At 39.0% G+C, this 24,293-nt stretch overlaps 1 protein-coding gene across 1 annotated transcript in view; it reads right to left on the bottom strand.

Annotated features, from left to right (window-relative positions):
* Nucleotides 1-18,024, bottom strand: part of itprid1 (ITPR interacting domain containing 1) — a 111,788-nt gene extending 93,764 nt beyond the window's left edge. The window contains 5 exon segments of the mRNA XM_072569578.1: nucleotides 1,515-1,568; nucleotides 5,129-5,172; nucleotides 10,373-10,421; nucleotides 17,845-17,974; nucleotides 17,977-18,024. Of these exon segments, the coding sequence (XP_072425679.1) occupies nucleotides 1,515-1,568; nucleotides 5,129-5,172; nucleotides 10,373-10,421; nucleotides 17,845-17,974; nucleotides 17,977-18,024 (325 nt within the window).
* Between the last annotated feature and the right edge of the window lie 6,269 nt (nucleotides 18,025-24,293).

A 24,293-nucleotide genomic window follows, 5' to 3' on the forward strand; every position in this document is an offset into this window, starting at 1 on the left:
GTGACTAACTGTGTGGAGTTTGCACGTTCTCCCCGTGTCTGCGTGGGTTTCCTCTGGGTGCTCCGGTTTCCTCCCACAGTCCAAAGATGTGCAGGCCAGGTGAATTGGCTATGCTAAATTGCCCGTAGTGTTAGGTAAGGGGTAAATGTAGGGGTATGGGTGGGTTGCGCTTCGGCGGGGCGGTGTGGACTTGTTGGGCCGAAGGGCCTGTTTCCACACTGTAAGTAATCTAATCTAATCTAAAAAAAAATATGTGGAATGAACTGCCAGAGGAAGTATTAGATGCAGGTACAGTTACAACATTTAAAAGACATTGGACAGGTACATGATCAGGAAGGGCTTAGAGGAATATGTGCCAAACACTGGCAAATGGGACTAGTTTAGTTTGGAAAATGTCTTGGCATGGATGAGTTGGACCAAAGGGTCTGTTTCCATGCTGTATGACTCTATGACTATTGTAGCCTATGCATACACCCTTTCCATTCAGAATTGCAGCTTCCTGTTGGTGGAAACTACCATGCACATAGCCAATATGCCATAGCAGCAACACATGGTTTGCTCGATGCAACACACATTCCTGCAAGGAGCCAGTCTCTGCAAACAAGTGCAAGACATTCAAGCCTTGCATCTTTTATGACTGTTTGCAGGCCTTGGGTAGCCTACAAATCTCCATTAATTTTTCCATGGCTTATCAGCCAAACAGCAACCTTTCCTGCTATAGCATAAGGTGTTGTGATTGTTTGCAATTCAGCATCTGTGCATTTGACCTGACGAATGAGAAATTTAAAAATTCAGTAAAATTAGGTAGCAACATCATTGGACTCATATTACAGAGTGCGAGATTAATGCTTTGGGGATGTAGGTTCAAATCCTACTATAGCCAATGGTAGAAATTAAATTCAATCATTTATAATGATTTGAAAACTCATCTCAATAATGGTGACCGTGAAACTATCAGTGATTTTCATAAAAATCCAATTGGTTCACTAATGTCATCTAGGAAAGAAAATTCTCAGCCCATTATGCGACTGCAATATTGTTGCCTCTTATCTGACATGCTGGAGGAAAGCTATTCCTTCTCAAGACCTATTAGGGATGGGCAATAAATGTTGGCCTTGTGGGAACCATGAAAGGATAAGAAAAGAAAAGTCTCATTTCAGTAATAATCAAGACTATGGGTCTGTTGGAAGAGTTTAAACATGTAATCTTAAAATTCCATACCCTGAAATAATTAGTTAAATAATTTTGCAAGGGATGAAAGTACCTTGCAGAAGGTTACATTCAGATGTTCCTTCTTGCCTAAACATGGATGGATGCAGTTTCCTCCAACTGATAGCATCAATGATCAGAAAATAACAGAGAGATAAGAATGCACACATCACTTTGAAAAATAGATTTTTGATTTTTGATTTTTCTACCTGAACCATCAAATGGCAGACAGGACTGGGGGCTGGGGTGGGGGAAGAGAGTGGTCAGATTTGAGGAAGACAAGAAACATAAACCGTGTACCTCACCTTCAACACCTAGCATCAAGTCATCTTCTGCACTGCTCATCCTGCTCAAGATACCTGATGGCATAGACAGTTTATCAGACATTATCTGTCATTGTAAGTCAATGCTTTATTCCCAGAAATGGTTAAAATTAAATGTTGCACAATAAGGTAATGTTTCAGTAGCTTTACAGCAAGTAGTACAAGAAGTGCAGCTACAGCATTTGTTTCTATCAATTCCTCTTCATAAAGTTGTGGGCACATAGCATTTAGCTATTAGATAGAAACTCAGCTTTAGTTTATCTTCATCTCATAATAAGACATGTGCTTCTCCAGAAGGGAAGCAGGGTGACATATGAGAGACAATTTCACACCCCGGTGTTGTGCTCCCAATGGAGGAGTTCAAAGCAAGAGTATTCAATTTGTAATATGAACAAGTGAATTGAAAAATTCACGAGATTAATTAATTGTCCACCCAGACAGGGAATTGAAAGAAATATAAATGCAAATGAATTGCTTTCAAGTTTACTTTTAAATGCTGCCTTTATTTCCTTTGTTTTACGTCTGAACGACATAGTTATCTTTGGCAAAATTGCAGATGGCTCCCAGATTTCTAAGTCAATCTTGGGGAACAAACACTGGAGCCAGCCTAAATGGCTACAAATTTGATTGTTTCTGCATCCCTCATTGTCCGACACTTGTATTTTTAGTAAGCTTTGCCATCTGTTATAGACCAGACCAAACCCCCTCAAAATATATTCAGAAGATAGCCTACATCCTAACATTTTCTTATTTTAAAGGCAGGGGTTGCGATCTGGATGCTATTTGATTGGTCAAACTACTCAATGTTAAGCAAAGCACAGTTAAAATACAACAACATAAAGAAGAAATTGGAATAATGTAATTCAATTGGAAAACTTAACAGAATAATAGATTATTTAATTACCAAATAGTAACTGTTTAAATATAGTAACATCCCATAAATGTACCCTTAGCAAAGGCAAATTCAGTAAAATAGATTGTCTCGCTGGCAATTGTCCAGATCAGGAAGAAAAACATCAATAGAAAACTCAGAGAAAGAGACAGAGAGAGAGAGACAGGGAGACAGGGAGATGGGGACACATGGAGATGGGGAGAGATGGAGACAGAGGGGGGGAGTGTGTAGTAGAGAGAGATGGGCTGCAGCTTCTAAACCCAGCTTCATGATACCAGTAACAGCTACCAAAAAGCTAAAACTGACAATTCTGGTTTTGTGGGAGCTTGACCACACCTATTCAGGATGCTTCTATTGTTTCACCTTAAAAAAAACCCCAAGGTCTCATACACTTTATATTGGATTCAGGTAGACAGCTCTGCACCTCTGTCTTAAAACCTTGCTTCAAACAAAAAACAGGAGAAAATACACCACTTAAAGCCATAATATCATCACACATTCTTTGAAGAAAGCAGCATTAAGGGTAAATTAAATGAACAAGAGGAAATGCTGGTGCACCAAGTTCATGGCAGATGAAGTATAACATGGAAAAATGTGAGTTTATCCACCTCTATTAGCAAAATCAGGAAGACAAATTATTATCTGAATAGTGATAGATGGGATAAGGGAGAGACTCAATGAGATTTAGATGTCCTTGTACACCTATCACTGAAAGTAAGCAGGCAGTTAAGTAGACAGGGAAGAACGCAAATGGTATGTTCACCTTCATAGTGACAGGGTTTGAGGAGAGGAGCAAAGATGTCTTGCTGCAATTTTATAAGGCCTTTTATAAGGCTACACCTGATTACTAAGTGCAGTTTTAGTCTCCTTACCTGAGGAAGGATGTTCTGGCTTTGGAGAAAGTGCAACAAATGTTTATCAGACTGATTCATGGGATGGCAGGATTGACATATGAAGAGAGACTGAGTTGGCTGTTGATTGGAGTTTAGAAGAATGAAGGAGGATGTCTTGATGGTCAGCCAATGTGGAAGCATGAGACAACAACCAAGGCATATTAGATTGGATTCTGTACAGTATGGAAACAGGCCCTTTGGCCCAACAAGTCCACACCGACTCTCCAAAGAGTGACCCACCCGACCCTATATTCACCTAACACTACGGGCAATTTAGCATGGCCAATTCACCTAACCTGCACATCTTTGTGATTGTGGGAGGAAACCAGAGCACCCGGAGGAAACCCACACAGACACGGGGAGAACTTGCAAACTCCACACAGACAGTTGCCCAAGGCTGGAATCGAACCCGGGTCTCTGGTGCTGTGAGGTAGCAGTGCTAACCACTGCTCCCCAAGAGTCATCTGCTCAGTATGGTTCAGATCAGGAGGTGAGGGTTGTCTTCAAGTCCCACTTTACCGCGTCCTCCCTGTCTTTGTAACCTCTGACAGATCTGCAATCCCCCTCACACCTCCCCAACCAAAGTTTCTGCTCCAGTTCTGGCCTTCTACGTGTCCCCTGTTTTAGTCAATTCACTGTCAACATATCATCAACTTCTGCAGCTCTCAAAGCTGTGGAATTCTCTGTCAAAATGTATTCACTTCATCACCTCTCTCATCTTTTGTGGTGCCTTTATAACCTTGTCATTAACTAAGTTTTATTCACATATTATTATCTCTCACATTTTGCCTTTTATGATATTCTCCCCTTAAAGCACCTCAAGAGAATATACAATATCATAATACTATGCCACTACCCCCTTACCATCACCAATACCTCCTAGTCTCTTGCTCAAGCAGAGCTTTGTAATTTTTCTCTGGTGCTCATCTTGACATTGAAATCAAACCTGCCCTGCTCACAGCAGAGTTAGGATAACCAATCAAACATCGAGACCATATCATTGCTAATTTGGTCTTTGAAACTAACATTAAACAATACTGTAAAAGCAATTACAAAATAACAGAAAAAAAATGACATCTGATGTATTGCTCTCCTGTCATCTCCAAAACTTCTTGGGCACATTTTCGAAAAGAGCTTTTAAAGCCAACACACAGGGAAGCAATTAACAGTACACGCTGCTGCCATGTTATGAATCAAATGGAGTTTCATAGTAACATTTCCAATATTTACTCTTTCTGTTGAAAATGAAAGCACACTGATGGTATTTCTCTGGAATTTAGGCGAGTCAGTTTCAGCCGAGCTGGTAGTAAAGCTGCTACAACAGGATTTACTGGTTACAAATTAGGAAGAATCTTTTTGTCAAATTCACAAACCCCCTTATTCCAAACCTTTACTCAACATGCTTATGTTGACAGAGGACACAAATCAGACCACGTTTGGTGCAAACTCTCCCCAGGTCAATAGTCTCCCAGCACTAAGTCAGATAGGAATAGTCACGTGAGCAGGATCCGAGCAAAAGCACAAAGTAAATTCTCCACTTTCAGGAAAGTAATGTGTTATATTCATGCAATTTCCTACAGAGCAATGAATTTTCCTACAAATGTCCTGACATGAGAAATTTCGCATTGGAAACAGGGAAGTGGAAAACTTGTTTTTATACCTTGGGAGCAGGGATGGTGTTTATATTTTGAAACTAGAATGGAAGGCAAAATAACTAATATTAATAATCATGATTCATTGGATGATGTATGCTTAAACTTCATTAACTGTAGAATACAAATAAAGCTTCCCATAATAATTTCTATCGTTACCTGTTCTCTGTGGGCTCTGAAACTGCTGCTCATTTGGGTGTAATCTGTAAACCAACAGACACATTAAATTCATGCAAATAGCTTCCACACCCAGTCATTGGGTTTATTCCAGGAACTAAACACAAAACAGTTTAATGCAATAGTTTGAAGGTAGCTGTGGAAGGATTGCAACATTAACACATTCAATGCTGGCAACACTGTGATTCCTGTGTCCACCTGAGCTGCTAATTTCTCAAAAGAAATTTTGTACCTGAATTCTGCTGGAGCTTTTTTTTCACTCAGCCATCATCAGATCAAGAAAAAATGCAACACAAGCCTTTACCCAGAGGTTGCTGGAGTGCTGTAGCTTGTCTTTTTTTTAAACCGCAACTTTTCAAAAGTTTTACTTCTGCACCATAAATTGATGAGGACATGTTGCACCACAATTGAGCATCTGGATCCAATTGTATGACAATCATCGATCTCATAGATCAATGAAAAATAATTGTAGAGAAAGAAACAAAGATTAGATTACTTACACTACGGGCAATTTAGCATGGCCAATTCACCTGACCTGCACATCTTTGGAGTGTGGGAGGAAACCGGAGCACCCAGAGGAAACCCACGCAGACACGGGGAGAATGTGCAAACTCCACACAGCGAGTCGCCTGAGGCGGGAATTGAACCCGGGTCTCTGGCGCTGTGAGGCAGCAGTGCTAACCACTGTGCCACCGTGCCACCCACAAATTTCTATTCATTCACAGGATATGGGTGTTACTGTTAGGCCAGAAGGTAGTTATGAATCGACCACCTTTCTGTGGGTCTGATGTCACATGTAGGCCAACCAGGTAGGGACAGCAGTTTCTTTCCCGAAGGGTCATTAGTGAAACAGATGAATATTTCCTGATATTCTTAATTCCAGATTTTTTTTGTATTGAATTCAAATCCCAACAAATGCAAAGCTGGATTCAAACCTATGACATTACCTGCATCTCTCAATTAATAGTTGAGTGTGTTGCTGGAAAAGCACAGCAGGTCAGGCAACATTCGAGGAATAGAAGCCCTTTATGCCTGAAACGGTGATTCTTCTGCCCCTTGGATGCTGCCTGACCTGCTGTGCTTTTCCAGCAACACACTCTCGACTCTGATCTCCTGCATCTGCAGTTCTCACTTTCTCCTCTCTGAATTAATACTCTCCCAATAATACCATCAGGCCATTGCCTCCTTATCACTAAGATGAGTTAAGTTTCAAATTAGTTAGAGGCAGTAAAAGGAAGAAAATTAGTTTATGAAGAAAATAACACCAAAAGCATTTAAGATTAATTGAAATCATTAAATTTGAGAAATCTGTAGGAATAATTGACACCTACCTATGGAAGTGAATCAAAACAGTTACACTTTTTCTGTATCTGAGCCTCCAAGGTTGAGTTTCATGCCAGGAATCATGCAATTAACATGATCCTGACAACATTTACTACCACTCCCAAGTTCCTGTGATGAGATTCATTCATATTCTTGGCCCAAATCTAGAATATTTCTGGTTCTCTTTGAGAGGTTACGGCTTCATGCTTTCCTCACAAATCTTACAACAGAACACATAGGAGCACTGGACAATACAACAGCCCTTCAAACCTAGTCTCCCATCAATAAGATCATGGCTGATCAATCTTACTTTTCTGTCTGCACTCCTTAATCCTTGACTATCTAATCTATCAAAAATCTATTTAAGCAAGCCCTGAATAAACTCAGTCACCCGGTTTCAGTTGTTTTCTGAGAAAGAGACCAATAATAAGCTTAAGTTAAAAATCACACAACACCAGGTTACAGTCTAATAGGTTTATTTGGAGGTACTAGCTTTCAAAATGCTGCTCCTTCATCAGGGAGCAGTGCTGTGAAAGCTAGTACCTCCAAATAACCTGGTGTTATGTGATTTTTAACTTTGTCCTACCTAGTCCAAGACTGGCACCTCCATATAATAATGGCTGAATAACGAGAAGCACTGTGAATTCATCATTATTGTCCAGCAGTTTTCAGAGCGTATTCTATGGGTACCAGAGAAGCCATTGCTGTATCAGTATGGAGGTAGATTAGATTAGATTACTTACAGTGTGGAAACAGGCCCTTCGGCCCAACAAGTCCACACCGCCCCGCCGAAGCGCAACCCACCCATACCCCTACCTTTACCCCTTACCTAACACTACGGGCAATTTAGCATGGCCAATTCACCTGACCTGCACATCTTTGGACTGTGGGAGGAAACCGGAGCACCCGGAGGAAACCCACGCAGACACTGGGAGAACGTGCAAACTCCACACAGTTAGTCGCCTGAGGACTTTAAGAGGTATCTTTAAGAGAAAGTGGCTGACACATGGGAGAATGTGTTCTGATATTTCGTTTTACAAATGCATTGATTTCCTTTACTAAAGATGGATTAGAGATTTCATACTTTAGGAAGTTACAGATCTCCAGCTAATTAATTTCTCAGCTTAAGGCAGAACCACAGGCAAGAAATCTTTCCCACTGCTTCCCTGTAAAGGTGCCAGTGATTGTATCAGTGATGTGGAAAATCAATATTTTAAATAACTGGCTGTACAAAATAAATAGATGACATCGCCTGCACTGTGCCATTATTAAAACAAACGTCCTACTGTTTTCAAGGAAATAATATACATCTTTGTACATAATTGAAAAATATCAGTGAGATGAGGCAATGATATTTTACTTCTAGAATGAAACAGTGGAGAGCGTACAATGGGATGTGGGATTAATTGGGTGTTGCAGCAGATTAGTTATTGCCCCCTCAGCTCGGGGATCTGGATCAAGTAAAATCCAGTGCAGATGGACAGAGTGAATGCCTTCTCTGTCTATTAGCTGTTAGAATCCTTGCTGAAGTAACATTGGTTACTTTCAAAACTTTTTCTGCTGAGCAAGGACTGGCATTGCAAACCTGATTCCAGTGTGCCAAACAATGAGGCCAGAGGATGGCTGGATATAGGTAACAGATAAATGTTTAATTGGTGCAGTATTCTGGAACAACAAATGTTTCTTATAGTCAAACCCCAATTGTGGTGATGATCCCAGCCAGCAAAGACAGATTGGTTCAGGGCTGTCTAAAAATGGACAATACCACCACAGTCTACATGGATCCATTGGCTCTCCACAGACTGATGACCATCTGAAACCAGTTTGTACTTGCCTCAGGAGTCAAAATAAATCAGAACAAACATGAGCCACAATTTTCATAACTGGGCTAAAAAGATCCTCTATCTTCTTCACAGTTAGATCAACTTACTTGAAATGCTGGGAATATGGCCCAGAAAGGTCAGGACATGCATCAAGTACTGGGAGAATTGCATAGCTAAAGTAAAGTGGAAATCAGGAAAGAGGACATGACATTCACTTTTGATCCTGGGCAAGAACTTGGTCATCTGAAGTAAACAAAACTCAGGGTTGTACATACAGTACAGTGCATTCCATTTCTGACCCAGCACTAAGACAGTCAGCTGTCTGACTATCTGTACATACTCACATCTAGTGGAGCTAGAAGAAGGAGAATGTATAATCAATGCCAGCCTCATCCTGATGACAACCATTAAGTGCAGTTGTATCCAGCAATACAAACACTATTAATTCTATGGAATTTATAATGAGTGATTGGGCATAGAAGTGCCATATCCTGGCATGAGGGACATGAGGGGCAATTTTGGGGTGTAGGGTGCAAAAGCTAGGATAGTGAGTGGGAGGAGGTGGAGGGCCTTATTGGTAGACAGGTTCCACAGTGCCAAGGTGGACTTTTTAAAAAAAGCCCTGCTTTCCGCCAGTCTTTGTGGTAGCCTCCAACACCCCCTCCAGTGTCACATGCTCTAATTACAACCTGTACCGTCCTGCACAACGGATGGATCTGTTTAGATTGCCATATGAATTCTTCATTCAATTTGACTGTGCTGCAATACTTTTATTTTGTGGAACGTTTTGTGCAGAGAAAGACCTTTTATCACAGCTTCATTTGAAAGTGGTCAGCAATTAATCTCTATGAAATAAAAGTCTCGTGAATTGTGTTGAATAGTTCCCCAGCTAAACTGCCAAATTTATTTGGCAAAATGTTAAATTGGGAGAACTGTCAAACTACACCAAGATGTAGAGTTTGTTCTGTTATAACACGAATTCGCTGCAATGTGATTGATGAATTGGGGATGCTCTTTCTATAGCACAACTTTGTGTGTTGGTTGTAATGCAATTACAGCGCCAAATCTTTAAGCACTGCTTCTCAAGTGTGATTTTTCTATAACTTGATGTTGCACAAGAACGGAACCATCAAGTTAGAGAAGAAATGACTGGAGATTGTCTGGTGGTTAAAAAAATGGGTTCTCCTCCTGAAATCCTTCATTCACACCAATTGTCTCAGAGCCACATCAATTGTCCTCCAAGATAACAACAGGGGAGAATATGCATTTGCAAGGAATATCTGTGGAAAAGGTGCTGTGGTTCCATTGAGATTCATTATTGCAGTTTGAGAAGAAAGGATTCTGTACTGTTTGTACTATTTCTGGAAAGCACGTTTAGACTAACATCAGCTGCAGCTAGAAGTCAATTAACTCAGAGAAAAGAGGTTCTTTGATCTACCCCAAAAAACTGTCTTCTGGTTAAAAGAATTGCCATGTAGTCCGTGGTTATCAAAGCCTCACAAATTTTAAAGTACAGAGCTTCACCTTGAGGGGTGCACTGTCACAAAAGCTCAATGGGAACCATCCCAGTTTAGGGCACTCCTAGCATAATGCACCAAATCTTTGGAACCATGTCTATCAGAAAACGTATGATATAATGTATATATAGATACAATCATCCCTGTATACAGAAGAAGTCACTTGAGTCTGCCATGTACTGTACTTAATCATATTGATTTATATCATACTCTGAAAATAGTCATATTTCAATTGCACTGTCATGCAACTTCTCAAATTTTATGAATGAACAACTTATATATAGTGTGCATCTTTTACGAAAAGGGAAGTGATTTATGTGATCATGAAATTCACAAATGCACAAATTTATAATTCTACAAGCAAATAAAATACAGATTGATAACAGATTATGGATTCTTAGTACAGACTGTCATCATATTGACAGAGGAGCAACTAGTACATGACCATTATCATCAGGAAACAAAGAATGAAGAAAAGAATAGGAAGAAAAATGGTCTCTTTTTCACTCAATTGAAAAGGAAAAAACAACTTACAAATTCTAACACAAGTAATGATTACTTACATGCAGCTAGTGTTGAGCCATTCTTGAATACTTTGTTGCTTATAGTCTCCTAAGGAAGCACAAGGTTGAAAACAAGTACTGATCAGAAAGATTAAACAATGCAATTCAATTCATTTATCCCTCCATAATGGCATTAAGTTTGCTGCAATAATACCCTGCCCGAAGTTCCCTCCACACATTGATCATTGTATAAAGGAGGTTCCTGATGGCAATCTTTAATTGATTTACATTAGTAATTTAATGATAATGTAGTTAAAAAAAGACACAATCCTAGAGTATAAAGTCATAGAGATGCATGCACAGAAACAGACCCTTCAATCCAACTCGTCCATACCGACCAGATATCTTAACCTAATCTAGTCCCATTTGTCAGCAATTGGCCCATTTCCTTCTAAACTCTTCCTACTCACATACCCATCCAGATGTCTTTTAAATGCTGTAATTGTACTAACCTCCACCACTTCCTCTGGCAGTTCATTCCATACACAGACCGCCCTCACTGTGAAATATTTGCACCTTAGGTCCCTTTTAAATCTTTCCTCCTCACCCTAAATCTATGCCCTCTAGTTCTGCACTCCCCCACCCCAGGGAAAAGACCTTGTCTATTTATCCTATCCATGTTCCTCATGATATTGTAAACCTCTATAATGTCGCCCCTCTGCATCTGACATTCCAGAGAAAGCAGCAGCAGCCTATTCAGTCTCTCCATATAGTTCAAATCCTCCAACCCTGGCAACATCCTTGCAAATCTTTTCTGAACCCTTTCAAGTTTCACAACATCCATGATAAAAAAGAAAATGGTGCAAACCAGGATATTTGAGCTATTTTTTAAACAAATTTAAACAATGTCAAGACACTTAATGAAATACAAAAACTGTGCCAGCAAATCCAGAATATCTTGTCACCCTCAGCATTCACTTTTATGCCTTTCAGTCAGAGCAGGATCATGATGTGGAGTGAGATTCTGTCTCTCAACTGGACAGTTTTAACCTATTTATTATGTTTTCTTAGCTACATTATGCTGCAAGTGGTAAAATTGCCACTACAGTTAGATCTCACACTTAATTTGTTCTATGAAAAATACAATAATTCAGTGTCTGCCATTTCTTCTTGAGTAGCATGAGATGGATATGTTAATATGGCAGGATACCTAAAGGGGATTCTGTTATTCGAACATGAGCAAACTTACAACATTAATGCTATCAGCTACAAGTTCAAGACATTGTTGAGTTTTCAGTCAAATTTGTAACAAGTTTAAATAAAATATTGGAATGTCAGGCAAATCATAGAAAAAGCAAACAAGATTGATAAACTCACTTACGAACTTAAAATATGGTTTCACATTTGCTAAGCTTGTGTCTTTACCAGCTTTTGAGATTCTCTTCAATTATCAAATGTATCACTGTCAACCAAATATCAGCAAGTCCAAAATGTTCTGCTCCTGATCAAACTACTCTCTGTCTCTCTCTCTCTCTCCCTTTCGCTTTCTCATTTGGTACTATCAGAGACTCAGCCAGACTGTTCACAATCTTAATAGTGCTTCTGACCTAGAGATGAGTTTTCAATTTTGTATACATTCTATCATTATAATAAATCTAGTGATATTGTACAGGTAAAAAAAATAGTTATGGACCACACCAAACCACCTCAATATATATTATGAGGATAGAGTAGACCCAAACCTTTTCCTAGTTTAAAGGTAAATGTAAGGTGCTACATTCCAGATACAATTCAGTTGGTCAAATTATTTGACATGAAACAAAACACAATTTATTCATACACTCTAGTTAAAATACAACAAAAGAAATGAAAGAATTGGCTTAGCTGCAACTCTATTGAAATGCTTAACAAAATAATAGATATAGCAACTATTGCAGATTAACTGTTAAAATATAATAATATCCTATAAACACACCCTTGGCAAAATGCAAATTCAGAAAATAGATTGTCTCACATACAAGAGAACTCCCAGCTTTAGCTGTAATCGAAAAAGGAGAGTATAACAGGGAGAGATGTGCTGCAGCAACAGACTCAGCAACAACTGCTCCTGGTAAACTGAGAAACTAAACACCCTGATTCTGTGAGAGCTTGACCACACCCATTCAGGCTGCTTCGATTGTTCTAACATTTAAAAAACAACTCAATGCCTCAAAAGCTATTTACAAGTTTTCAAGTGAGATTTGGGCATCTCTGTCTTAAAAACTATTTTATAAAAAAAAGGACAAAATAGACCTCTTAAAGCCATAATATCATCACATTAGACAAAGCAGTGTCCCAGAACAACAGCTACTGAAACCCTAATTCATGCTTCTGTTACCTCTAGGCTTGAAACTCAAAAGCACTCCTGGAGGCACCCCAATTTAGCCCTTCATTAAATTGTGTTCATCTAAATCAATGATATCCATATTCTAACATGCAACAATGACTTTTGTGCTCACTAGCCTATATAAAGTCCCTGTAAACATAGAACATAGAACAATACAGCGCAGAACAGGCCCTTTGGCCCTCAATGTTGCGCCGAACTGTGAACTATTCTCAGCTCGTCCCCCTACACTATCCCAAAATCATCCCAAGTGCTTATCTAAGGATTGTTTAAATCTCCCTAATGTGGTTGAGTTGACTACATTAGCAGGTAGGATATTCCATGCCCTTACCACTCTCTGTGTAAAGAACCTGCCTCTGACAACTGTCTTAAAACTATCACCGCTCAATTTGTAGTTATGCCCCCTTATACAATCTGACATCATCATCCTAGGAAAAAGACTTTCACTGTCTACCCTATCTAATCCTCTGATCATCTTGTATGTCTCTATCAAATCCCCTCTTAGCCTTCTTCTTGCCAATGAGAACAGGTTCAAGTCTCTCAGCCTTTCCTCATAAGGCAACATCCTGGTAAATCTCCTCTGTACCTTTCCCAATGCTTCCACATCCTTCCCAAAATATGGGGACCAGAACTGTACACAATATTCCAAGTGTGGCCGTATCAGAGTTTTGTATAGTTGTAGCATGATATTGCGTCTCTGGAATACAATCCCTCTACAAATGAAACCTAACACACCGTATGCCTTCTTAATAGCACTATCCACCTGGGATGAAACTTTCAGGGATCTATGCACATGGACTCCAAGATCCCTCTGCACATCCACACTACCAAGACTCTTTCCATCGACCCAGTACTCTGCCTTCCTATTATTCTTCCCAAAGTGTATCACCTCACATTTAGCTGCATTGAACTCCATTTGCCACCTCTCAGCCCAATTCTGCAGTTTATCCAAGTCCCCCTGCAACTTGTAACATTCTTCCACACTGTCCACTACTCCACCAACTTTAGTGTCGTCTGCAAATTTACTAATCCATCCACCTATGCCTGCGTTGAAGTCATTTATAAAAATGGCAAACAGCAATGGTCCCAAAACAGATCCTTGTGGATCATCACTAGTAACTGGACTCCAGGCTGAATATTTCCCATCAATCACCACTCGCTGCCTTCTTTCAGAAAGCTAGTTTTTAATCCAAACTGCTAAATCACCCTCAATTCCATGCCTCTGCATTTTCTCCATCAGCCTACCATGTGGAACCTTATCAAAGGCTTTACTGAAGTCCATGTATACCACATCAACTGCCCTATCCTCATCTACATGCTTGGTCACCTTCTCAAAAACTCATTGAGGTTTGTGAGACACGATCTGCCCTTGATGAAACCATGTCGACTATCTGAAATCAAATTGTTGCATGCTAGATGATTATAAATCTTATCTCTTATAATCCTTTCCAAAACCTTTCCTACAACAGAAGTAAGGCTCACTGGTCTATAAAGCAACAACCTGTTCTTAAATTTCTTCTCATTTTCAAATACCTGGCACTTCTTTATTGATGTAAACTCACTCAGATCTACAGCCTTCTAAGAAACCTTTGCTTCTCTAATTCTGGCCTCACACTAACAATTGTTCTATCATTAGCTGCTGTAAATTCAGCTGCCAAGGCCTTACTGCAAAGGATTAAGGGTCAAATGATATCCTAAAAGTAGAGAAATTAACATTAAATATTTACTTTGTGGTAAGCTTGCAGAAAATAAAATGGTTAGAAACACAATATGGTTGATTCCCTTCACCACAATGTAAATTGATTGATAAGAAAATGCACAAACCTAAAAATTACGTTCTATGACTTTTTTTCTTACATAAGCATGAAAACATACATTGCCACTTCTGATACCATTCAGATAGAAGAATATTAGATCACAATTCTTCTTATCTCCTTTGAAGGTGTATTTGACTTAGCAAAAATAATTGTCACCGAAGATCCATCTTTTCTTCATTACAATAGGTATCTCTTTCACCAAATATGAGAAATTAAAAAAGGAAGGGTTAGTATGAATCAAAAAAAGTTCCACAATTCCCGTGGTGTTACGTAAGGGGTAGATGTAGATGTAGGGGTATGGGTGGGTTACGCTTCGGCGGGGCGGTGTGGACTTGTTGGGCCGAAGGGCCTGTTTCCACACTGTAAGTAATCTAAATCTAAATCTAAATCTAAATTCACTTTATAACCCCAAGTATTTAATATAAGCACATGAACATACTTTGAATCAGTAGACTTCCATTTTGAATGTAGTCTTACACAGCCAGGAATTAAAGCAGTATAACTTTAGTATTTAATCGATATCTTCTTCTTTCTAAACTAAAATCACTGTAACTTGTAAATTTTAATACTCAATTTTTTTAATAGAAGTAAAAACCAGCTACCTCTTCCTTTTCTCGATTGATCCAGATTCGTGCTTTATGCTTTTCATATAGACACTAAATTGCACATTTGCTAGTTTGAAAACTTTGTATGCTTTAAAGTTCAAACTGTCTCACTCTGTCTCAAACTATATCAGTAACTCAAGAAACCCAACTGCTATTGTGGTGAGAGAATAATTGCAGAGGAGTTTCACTTCAACACATGCAATGTCTAGGGAAATTACGTTCTGGCAGATTTAAAACCAGAGAATATCATGAAGAAGGTAACAATCTCAACTGTCTCTTATTCTTTGGGTAAAGTTTGATCAGACTCAGCAGACCCAGTTATAAGTCCTGGAATTCTGATTCCCTCTACCTATTCCCTCTTGAGGGTAGTTAATCAGGAGGTAGACTTGATCCATTGTCATCCCAAAAAGGGGTGAGCATTGTATCACATCATATTATGTTATTTGTTCTTTCAATAAACCACTTAACCTTTTTGGCTCTCCTTCCTCCTTCAGAAAGCTCTTTTTTAAAACCTATCCTTCTGACCTAGTTCTTCAACATCTGCCTTACTTGTACTGCAATATCTCAAAGTGTTGGCATTGTCAAAAAAAAGCAAAGAATAGTTGTATAATCTTGTAAGAATCACCAGTGTATAGTGACTCAAGATAATGTTGTCACTTAACTGCACTATATACATTAATACCGCACAATTAAGAAAATCTATGGTGGAAGCATTCATCATCAGATTAAAGCTCATTTTAACACAGATAGGTGCAGATTCATTAGTATTATTATCATTTCCTTCCTTCGAGGTATCTTTTGGAGGTGTCATTTCAGGCACCCTGTCTCTTTTGCTCTGGACAACAAATTACATAATGATGCTTAGTCACATCTAAAGCGCGTTTTCCATGGATTTTTCTCAGATTCATTCATTCTTATTATTGCTTATGATGGTGGAAAGGTAATTAACGAAGTAGCTGAAGATGGTTGGATCTAGGACTCCACTCTGAGCAACTCTGGCAAAGGTGCCCTGAGGAGTGGATGATTGACCTCCAACCACCATAACCATCTTCCTTTCTGCTGGATAACCATGAAGGTGATGCTGGAAGTTTTTGAAAGGTTGGTCAAGCCAGAGCTAGAGCATTGTGTGCAGTTCTGAAATCCACACGACAGGAGTGATGTGACAGCACTGGTCAGGGTGCAGAGAAAATTTACCAGCATGTTACCTGGGCTGGAGAATTTCAGTTATGAAGAGAGTTTGGACAGACTGTGACTGTTTTCCTTAGAGCAAAGGACATTTAGAGGGGACATGATTGAAATATATAAAATTAAGATGGGCATGGATAGGATAGACAGGAAGAGACTCTTCCCCTTGTTGGAGGGATCAATGTCAAGGATGCATAGAATTAAGTTAAAGGACAGAGGTTTGAGACGAGTTGTGGAGAACAACTTGCCATCCAGATGGTGATAGGAATCTAGAACTGTGGCAGAGGCAGAAACACTCACACCATTTAAGTAGCATTTTGATGTGCATTTTCTGACATCAAGAACAAGATTATGGGCCAAATGCTGAAAAACAGGACTAGAAACATAGGATGGTTGTTTTTGATTGACGTGGACATGATGGGCCAAAGGGACTTTTTCTGCCTTGTAGATCTCTGTGACTTCAACACTATGTAGGACTCCAGCCAGTGAGAGTTTGTCTCCTGATTTCAATTTACTACAATTTTGCTTGTGCTGTTTGTTGTCACTTGGTCAAATGCTATCTTGATGTCAAGGGTTATTAATGCCATTAATCACCTCATGTCTTGAATTCAGCACTGTTATCTATGTATTAATAATGGCTGCAATCAGGTTAGAAACCAGGTGTCCCTGGCAGAATCAAAATTGAACATTGATGAACAAGTGCTATCGTGTTTGTATTTCTTAGCTTCCTCCACTTTGTGAATGATCTAGACTAGATTAATGGCTTGATTATTTATCTTATATTTTGTGGACAGTCATACCTGGGGCAATTTTGTATATTTTTGCACAAATGTAAATTTTTGTAGCTGTATTGGAACAGCTTGGCTAAAGACACAGATGGTTCTAGGGCAGAGGTCTTCAGAACTACTGCTGGCCTGATGTCAGGACCCATGACACTTGCTGTGCATTTGGCCATTTCTTGATATCAGATAGGGCAAACCAAGTTGACTGAAGACTTGCAGCTGATATGATGTGGACATCTGAAGGAGGCCCAGATGGATTTTTGAGTCAACATTTCTGACTGAAGATAATTGCAAAAAACCACAGCCTTCTATTTTTCACTGATGTGCAGGACTCCTCATATTTGCGGACAGGAATGGTGGAGCAACATTTTCTTCTGGTTAGTTGTTGTCTATTCATGGCTGATGTGACAGAACACTGGAAAAGCACAGCAGGTCAACCAGCATCCGAGGAGCAGGAGAGTCGACATTTTGGTCATAAGCCCTTCATCAGGAATGTCTCCTGCTCCCTGGATGCTGCCTGACCTGCTGTGCTTTTCCAGCACCACACTTTTTGACTCTGACCTCCAGCGTCTCAGTCCTCACTTTCGCCTGTGGCAGAGTTAGAGAACTTTGAAGAGATCTGTTGGCTATGGATGACTTAATTCTCTGTATTGCCTATATCATTAATAACAGTAATGTCAAGACTTGGTACAATAGATGAAGAATATATTCCCACGCTATTCACTGACATTTATCAACAGGAAAACCCTAAATCTCTTACTGTTCTTTGTATGGAGAGAGGTAGACGTATCATCTGTTACTGTTCCTGATGAATCTTCATCCATGACTGTCCACATTGATGCTTGATCTATCCTCTTTGCCTTGTCAAGGTTGCTGAGCACTGATTGATGAACTGAGATTGAAGCCATTTTCTTGATAGCTTGGAATCTTCAAGCAGCATTTTGACTAGTGATCATAAAAGCTGCAAAATATGATAAAAAGATTTTATTTAATTTTTGCAAGTACCATAAAAAACAGCCCCAAATTCAGTTTCAGGGATCACCTTAACCAGGTATTGGATGACATTTTTAATCAGCTCAGATATTTACATTTGGTTTGCAGTTTAAAAGGCATTGCCACCTTGGAAGCAGATTTGCCATACAAGTAGAGCCGGATTTTTTAAAAAATCCCTCTCTGACATTTGTTACCCATAGCCTTCTCCATCAACACAAACACCATCCTCAACGATTTCTCATGGATGAAAAAATACAGAATACTGAATGGTCTGGACAGACTGGATGTTGGGAAGATAGTTCCATTGGTAGGAGAGATTAGGACACGAGGACATAGCCTTCGAGTAAAGGGAAGACCTTTCAGAACAAAGCTAAGGAGAAAATTCTTCAGCCAAAGAGAGTGATGAATCTATGGAATACACTGCCACGGAAGGCTGTGGAGGCCAGGTCATTGAGTATATTTAAGATAGAGATAGATAGGTTCTTGATTGTAAAGGGGATCAAGAGTTACATGGAGAAAGCAGGAGAATAGGGTTGAGAAACTTATCAGCCATGATTGAATGGTGGAGTAGATTCAATGGGTTGAATGGCCTAATTTCTGCTCCTATGTCTTATGGTCTAAAATCAAGGCAGATGTATGTGATTTCTTAGCATATACCACAATCAAATTGTCCTTTAGTCTCCAGGCCAGGTAAAAGCCCAATACACTTTAATTCAGACACAGTGATATATTTCATTGAGAATTATACTATCACAATGTTTATCCATAAACAAATGAGATTAGATCTCTAAAGCAAACAAAGTTGGAGTCATTTTGTTATGTTAAATATTAAGTGCTGAGCAAATTCAGTGAGGTCAAATTGCAGGTACCAATCCTGTGTTGTTATATATAAGTTCTTCTCTGGCAGTCATCATCACAAGTTCTGGTTGGCTTGAGGATGAAATGAAGACATAATGGTACAAAAGTAGGCCAATTTGTCCATTGAGGCTGTGCTGGCTCATTAGCAATCCAGCTAATTCCATTGCCTTGCTCTATGCCAACAGCACAATAAGCTTATTTTTCTCAAGTGTACATCCAGTTACCTTTGGATATCATTATCATCTCCCTTTCCATCACTTCAGACATTGAGTTCCAGGTCAGTCACCTCCAGCCACTGCCTAAAATGTTCTTTCTTACATAAGTCTGTATTTAACCTAAACATCAATGCTGCATCCTCATTCTTGAACCATAATTAACAAGAATAGATTTTCATTCGCTGCCTATGTAAACCTCTCAATCTTCTACAATCAAATATTTCCTCAACCTCCTTTGTTTCAGGAAGAACAATCCTTCTACAGGTTGACCTTGTAGTTAAAGTGGCTCATGATTGGAATCATTCAAGTCAACCTCCCGAGCACTGCCTCAAGAATTGTTGGGTTGTTCTAAAGTTAAATGACCAGAACTAGATACTGTATTCTAGTGGGGTATCTAATGAAGGGTCTTTGAACTCCATTTTTGTCTCCACAGATGCTGACTGACCTGATGAGTTTCTCCAGCACTTTGTTTTTATTTGAGAGTTTTATAAAGGTTCAGAAAACCTACTAGTGTACATGCTCAACACTCTGCTTAACTCTTACTATTTGTATTATCTACAAGATGCACTGCAGAAACTCACAAAAGATCCTCAGACAGCATCTTCCAAACCCATGACCACTTCCATCTAGAAGGACAAGGGCAGCATATATATGGCAACACCACTATCTTCAAGTTCTCCTCCATGCACCATCCTGACTTGGAAATATATCGTCGTTCCTTAACTTTTGTTGGTTCCATATCCTGGAATTTCCTCCCTAATGGCATTGTGAGTTAACCCACAGCAGGTAAACTGCAGTGGTAAAGACGGCAGCTCATCACCACCTTCTCAAGGGCAACTAGGGATGGCAATAAATGCAGGACAACCAGTAAGCCCACATCCCACAAATGAAATTTTTTTTTTAATTTTGAAGACGATAGATATATCAGCAGATGATAGCATCTTTGTTGTTTCTGAGCTCTAACCAATAGATTCTCTCATTGTTACCCTGGTCATGGTGACATAGAAATTCTCTTGATTAAAGGCTATTGAGGTGCAGTTAACTAACTGCCTATCAAGTACCTATCCAAAACTTTATCATAGGAACACCAAGTCAGGCAAAGGCATCTGCAAGATACATAATAATAATAATAACCATAAGGATCAAGAGTTTTGTATGCAATACCTGAAGTATTGTTGCACCTAGTTGTTATGAAATATTTATTGTTTGGCCAAGAAGAAGTTATGATTCCTGAAGAAGTTGCCAGGGATACTGGAATCCGATGAGTCACCCATGGATAGGTTCAGTTGTGAAAAAAACCAAATGAGGAAAAGTTTTCTTTCCTGATGATCCATTAGGATCTGAGGATGTGGTAGATGTATTCATGGTTTTCAAAAGGATATTGAATAATTACTTGACAGTGGGGTGGCAAATAGAATGTCAGAACATGCTTTAGTGTTTGTCCATTTACACAAGAAACTATGAAAAAAGGTGCAATAACTTAGAATAAATCTTCCTATCCATAAAATTATGGTAATATGTATATTTCAGTATTCCTGGGGTACATGGACAGTCTACTCAGGCGTAGTAAACAATTGGATAGTTTTCATATTTGTTGCCTTTGGTTGAAGTACGCAGTAGTTCAAGGCAAAATCCATCAGCCATCATCCTCTAGATGAACAGACATGCAGAACATATGACTGATGATAAAATCCCTTTATGACTCTATGATTCTGTGTCACGTATTGACACCAAATTAGACACTACTTGTCAAGTAAGTCAAGATTAAGTTTCAAGAGCTCCTTGAAGGTGAATCTCAGGAAATGTGGAATGTCCACCAGATGGAGGAATATATATGAAAGCATTCTAATTAATAGACTAGCTTCCATTGAACAGCAAAGGCGAGAAAGCAAGGTAGAAAGGCTCGGCCATCTGAAGAAAATCAGACAATTTACTCATGCCAGCATGATGGAAAGACATTCAGGTCAGGTATTTTGCTCCACAGCCATGTTAGAATGCACAATAAATACTAAAGTTGCCAAAGTCCTTCCGGACCATAGGGCTGCTGTCTCATTCAAGACATTTGGCGGTGGGGTAACCGAAGGCAACTATGTCTCAGGCAAGGGGAGAAATTGAGAAGGAGAGATCTTCATGCTAACCTCAGCTCATTCAAGAATTAAATCCACACTATTGACATCACTGCATCAAAAACCAGCCGCAGTAAATGACCTTACACACACATAGGTGCACACGAAATGGCCACCTTCAATAACAAAGTGAAAGAGGTAACAATGATGGCTAACCCATTTCCAGTCTACCACATACAGGGCACAAATGTGTGATGGAATGCTCTCCTTTGGCCTGCATCAGTGACATCCTTAACTATTAAAACCATCTGGCACAAATGTTGTTTGATACCTCATCCACTTGAACTCTTTAAGCATCCACTCACCCTTGCACAGTGGTTACAGTGTACACAATTTTTGTGATGTACTGCAATAGTTTGCTAAGAATTCACAAATGCTAACTTCCAGTTCTTTGACTTTCTTCACTCAGAAGCATAAAGGAAACAAATAGATGGAAATACCATCACCATAGTTCCTTATCCCATGTTACAGTATCCTAACCTGAATATATATCACAATATCTTGATCATCACTGGGTTATCCTTGAATTCCTTAACCAAAAGCATTGTGGGAGCAGCTGAGTATAACTGAGTGGCTGTGAGTCAGTCTAGCTTTTGTAAAATTTTGTAGGTGATATACTTATGCAGTAACTGATACAGGCTGCCAGTCTAACCACACTAATGGAGATTTTCTTCACAATTCAGTGAGGTTCTGCATTCTCCAAATGGCAACTGAGAATTTGTTTGACTACAGTCCCTCAACTCAGAATGAAAACGTTTTACTTCCCATATCGGAAGCTGAAGGGTATTCCAGTTATACCATCTAATGACGTGAAATCTGTATTAATTCAGTTTTGAATGTTAACTCTATTTCTTTCTCCACAGATACTGCCAGACCTGTTGAGTTTCTCCAACATTTTCTGTGTTTGTTTTGGATTTCCAGCATCAGCAGTATTTTGTTTTATTGCACTGGTGCATCCATCCACCTTCAGTGAAATCTAAAATGTGCAATGGGTCGAGAAGATCTCAGGTTCTCTGAAGGCTGTCATGCTATATCCCTAGTTACAACAGCACTGAGAGATGGGCAACAAAACTTAATAAGCTGATATCTAGAAATTTCTTATGAGGAAATGGATACACTCCACTGGAGCTGAGAAGAGTAAGAAGCTGCTTGATTCAAACTTACAAGAACCTGACAGGTCTTGACTGGGTGATGTGGATTGAAGGTTTCCTTTTGTTATAGAATTAAGTAACTTGGGGGCACAGTTTGAAAATAAGGGGCCACCCTCTTTGGACAGAGATAAAGGAGAATTCTCTTCGTCACAGAGATTCATGAATCTTTGAAACTCTCTTCCTCAAGAGTTAGTAGAAGCAGAGCCTTTGAATATTTTTATCCAGAGATAAATAGGTTCTTGAGAACCAAAGTGGATGCTTATTGGGGGTAGGTGGGAATCGCTGTAACCACAGATCAGTGATGATTTTATTGAGTAGCATATTAGACTCAAGGGACCATGCTGCTTACCTCTGCTACTAATTCATACACTGGGTGCGTAAGAAGGAGTCTAAATTCCTTTACATATTGAGAACCTTAAATGTTTTGAAAAATAAGTTATTTCTCTTCACAATCAGTTCCTGCAAAATCTAAAATAGGAATGCACTGTAATTCATCATGTTAGGCCAAACCTGAGATATTAAAAGCACCTCAGTCTTCCTCCATTGAAGATTGATTACTTGTTTGTGGAGAAATATGAAGTTAAGCAGCTTTAGTTAAAATAATCATTAATGTGCAAAATATAAATAGACTTATTTCAGCAAGTTCTCACCAATACAGTGTGCTTCCTTGATGCTTCCAAGAAAAACACATGACACCCATCTAAGTTTTAGTTTCACCTAATGAGAACAGTGATTGGGGTTGAGGTCTTCTCATATGACAGTGAAATTAGTCCATGACCAATGCTGAGTATGCTGCCCTACTGAGAGCATGCTAAGTGTCGAGTGCATTTGATAAGCACACTTCCTACTTATCTAATTTGCATTCTGGAGCATCTATTTTCACCTATATTAGCAATAAGCTGTTTTTAGTGCCACTGAATTACAATGAGTTTTTAAAAAGGCCTTAGCTTTTAATACAGGGAGATGCTTCAATTCTTAGAAATCCCAAAAAGTATATGGAATTAATATTGTATTTAAACTGGTATGAGCAAAATGACAAATGTTTTTTTTAAATAACAGTTTGCACTTAAGTAGTGTTACTCATCATAGAATCATTGAACGGTTGGTTACAGCACAGGAGACCACTTGGTTTTCTGAGGGCTAGCTCCATTTTCTCAATAGCCTACAATTTTTTCTTCTGATAATCATCATTGAAAATCATCGTTGATTTGCCTCTCTCAATATCACCCTGCTGGAAGGTATATCCTTTTGAAATCTATTACTTCACTCACAGTTCAATACCTCCAAGTAGAAATGCAAGTGTCATTATAAGATAACCAGCAAGAAATTAAATAATAAATTAAGAAGCTTTATTGAAAGAATGGTGAGAACATTGAACTTACTGCCACTGGTTGCAATGAACAGCACAGATTCATAAAGGACAACTAGATAAACATATGATGGTAGATTTAGATGAGGTAAAATTGGAGGAGTTTTGAGTGAAGCGTAAACACTGATATGAACTGGTTGGGTAGAATGGCATATCTTACTGGTTGAATCCAATATGAATTCTGAACAAACTACAAACATTAAAACTATACGTTTATTGAAATTACCCCACCCTGTCTTGGTAGTTTGAAAGTGTAGGAAAATGTGGAGAGCTTGAAAAACATCAAATTCTTAATTTTGAGAAACCCATGTTGTGATTTTATTTCCCCTCAAGCCTTAAATGACAACTTCTGACTCTCGCCATTGAGCGTGACTACTTTATGTTCATATATTTACATTGCATTAACACCCTAACTTGCTTTATCTATGCATCAATTTTCTTCTCCTTTCCAAGAACCTAGACAGCCTATATTCCCAATATACAAATCTATGTGGGTA

Source organism: Chiloscyllium punctatum, chromosome 5 (assembly GCF_047496795.1).
Source record: "Chiloscyllium punctatum isolate Juve2018m chromosome 5, sChiPun1.3, whole genome shotgun sequence".
NCBI lineage: Eukaryota > Metazoa > Chordata > Chondrichthyes > Orectolobiformes > Hemiscylliidae > Chiloscyllium > Chiloscyllium punctatum.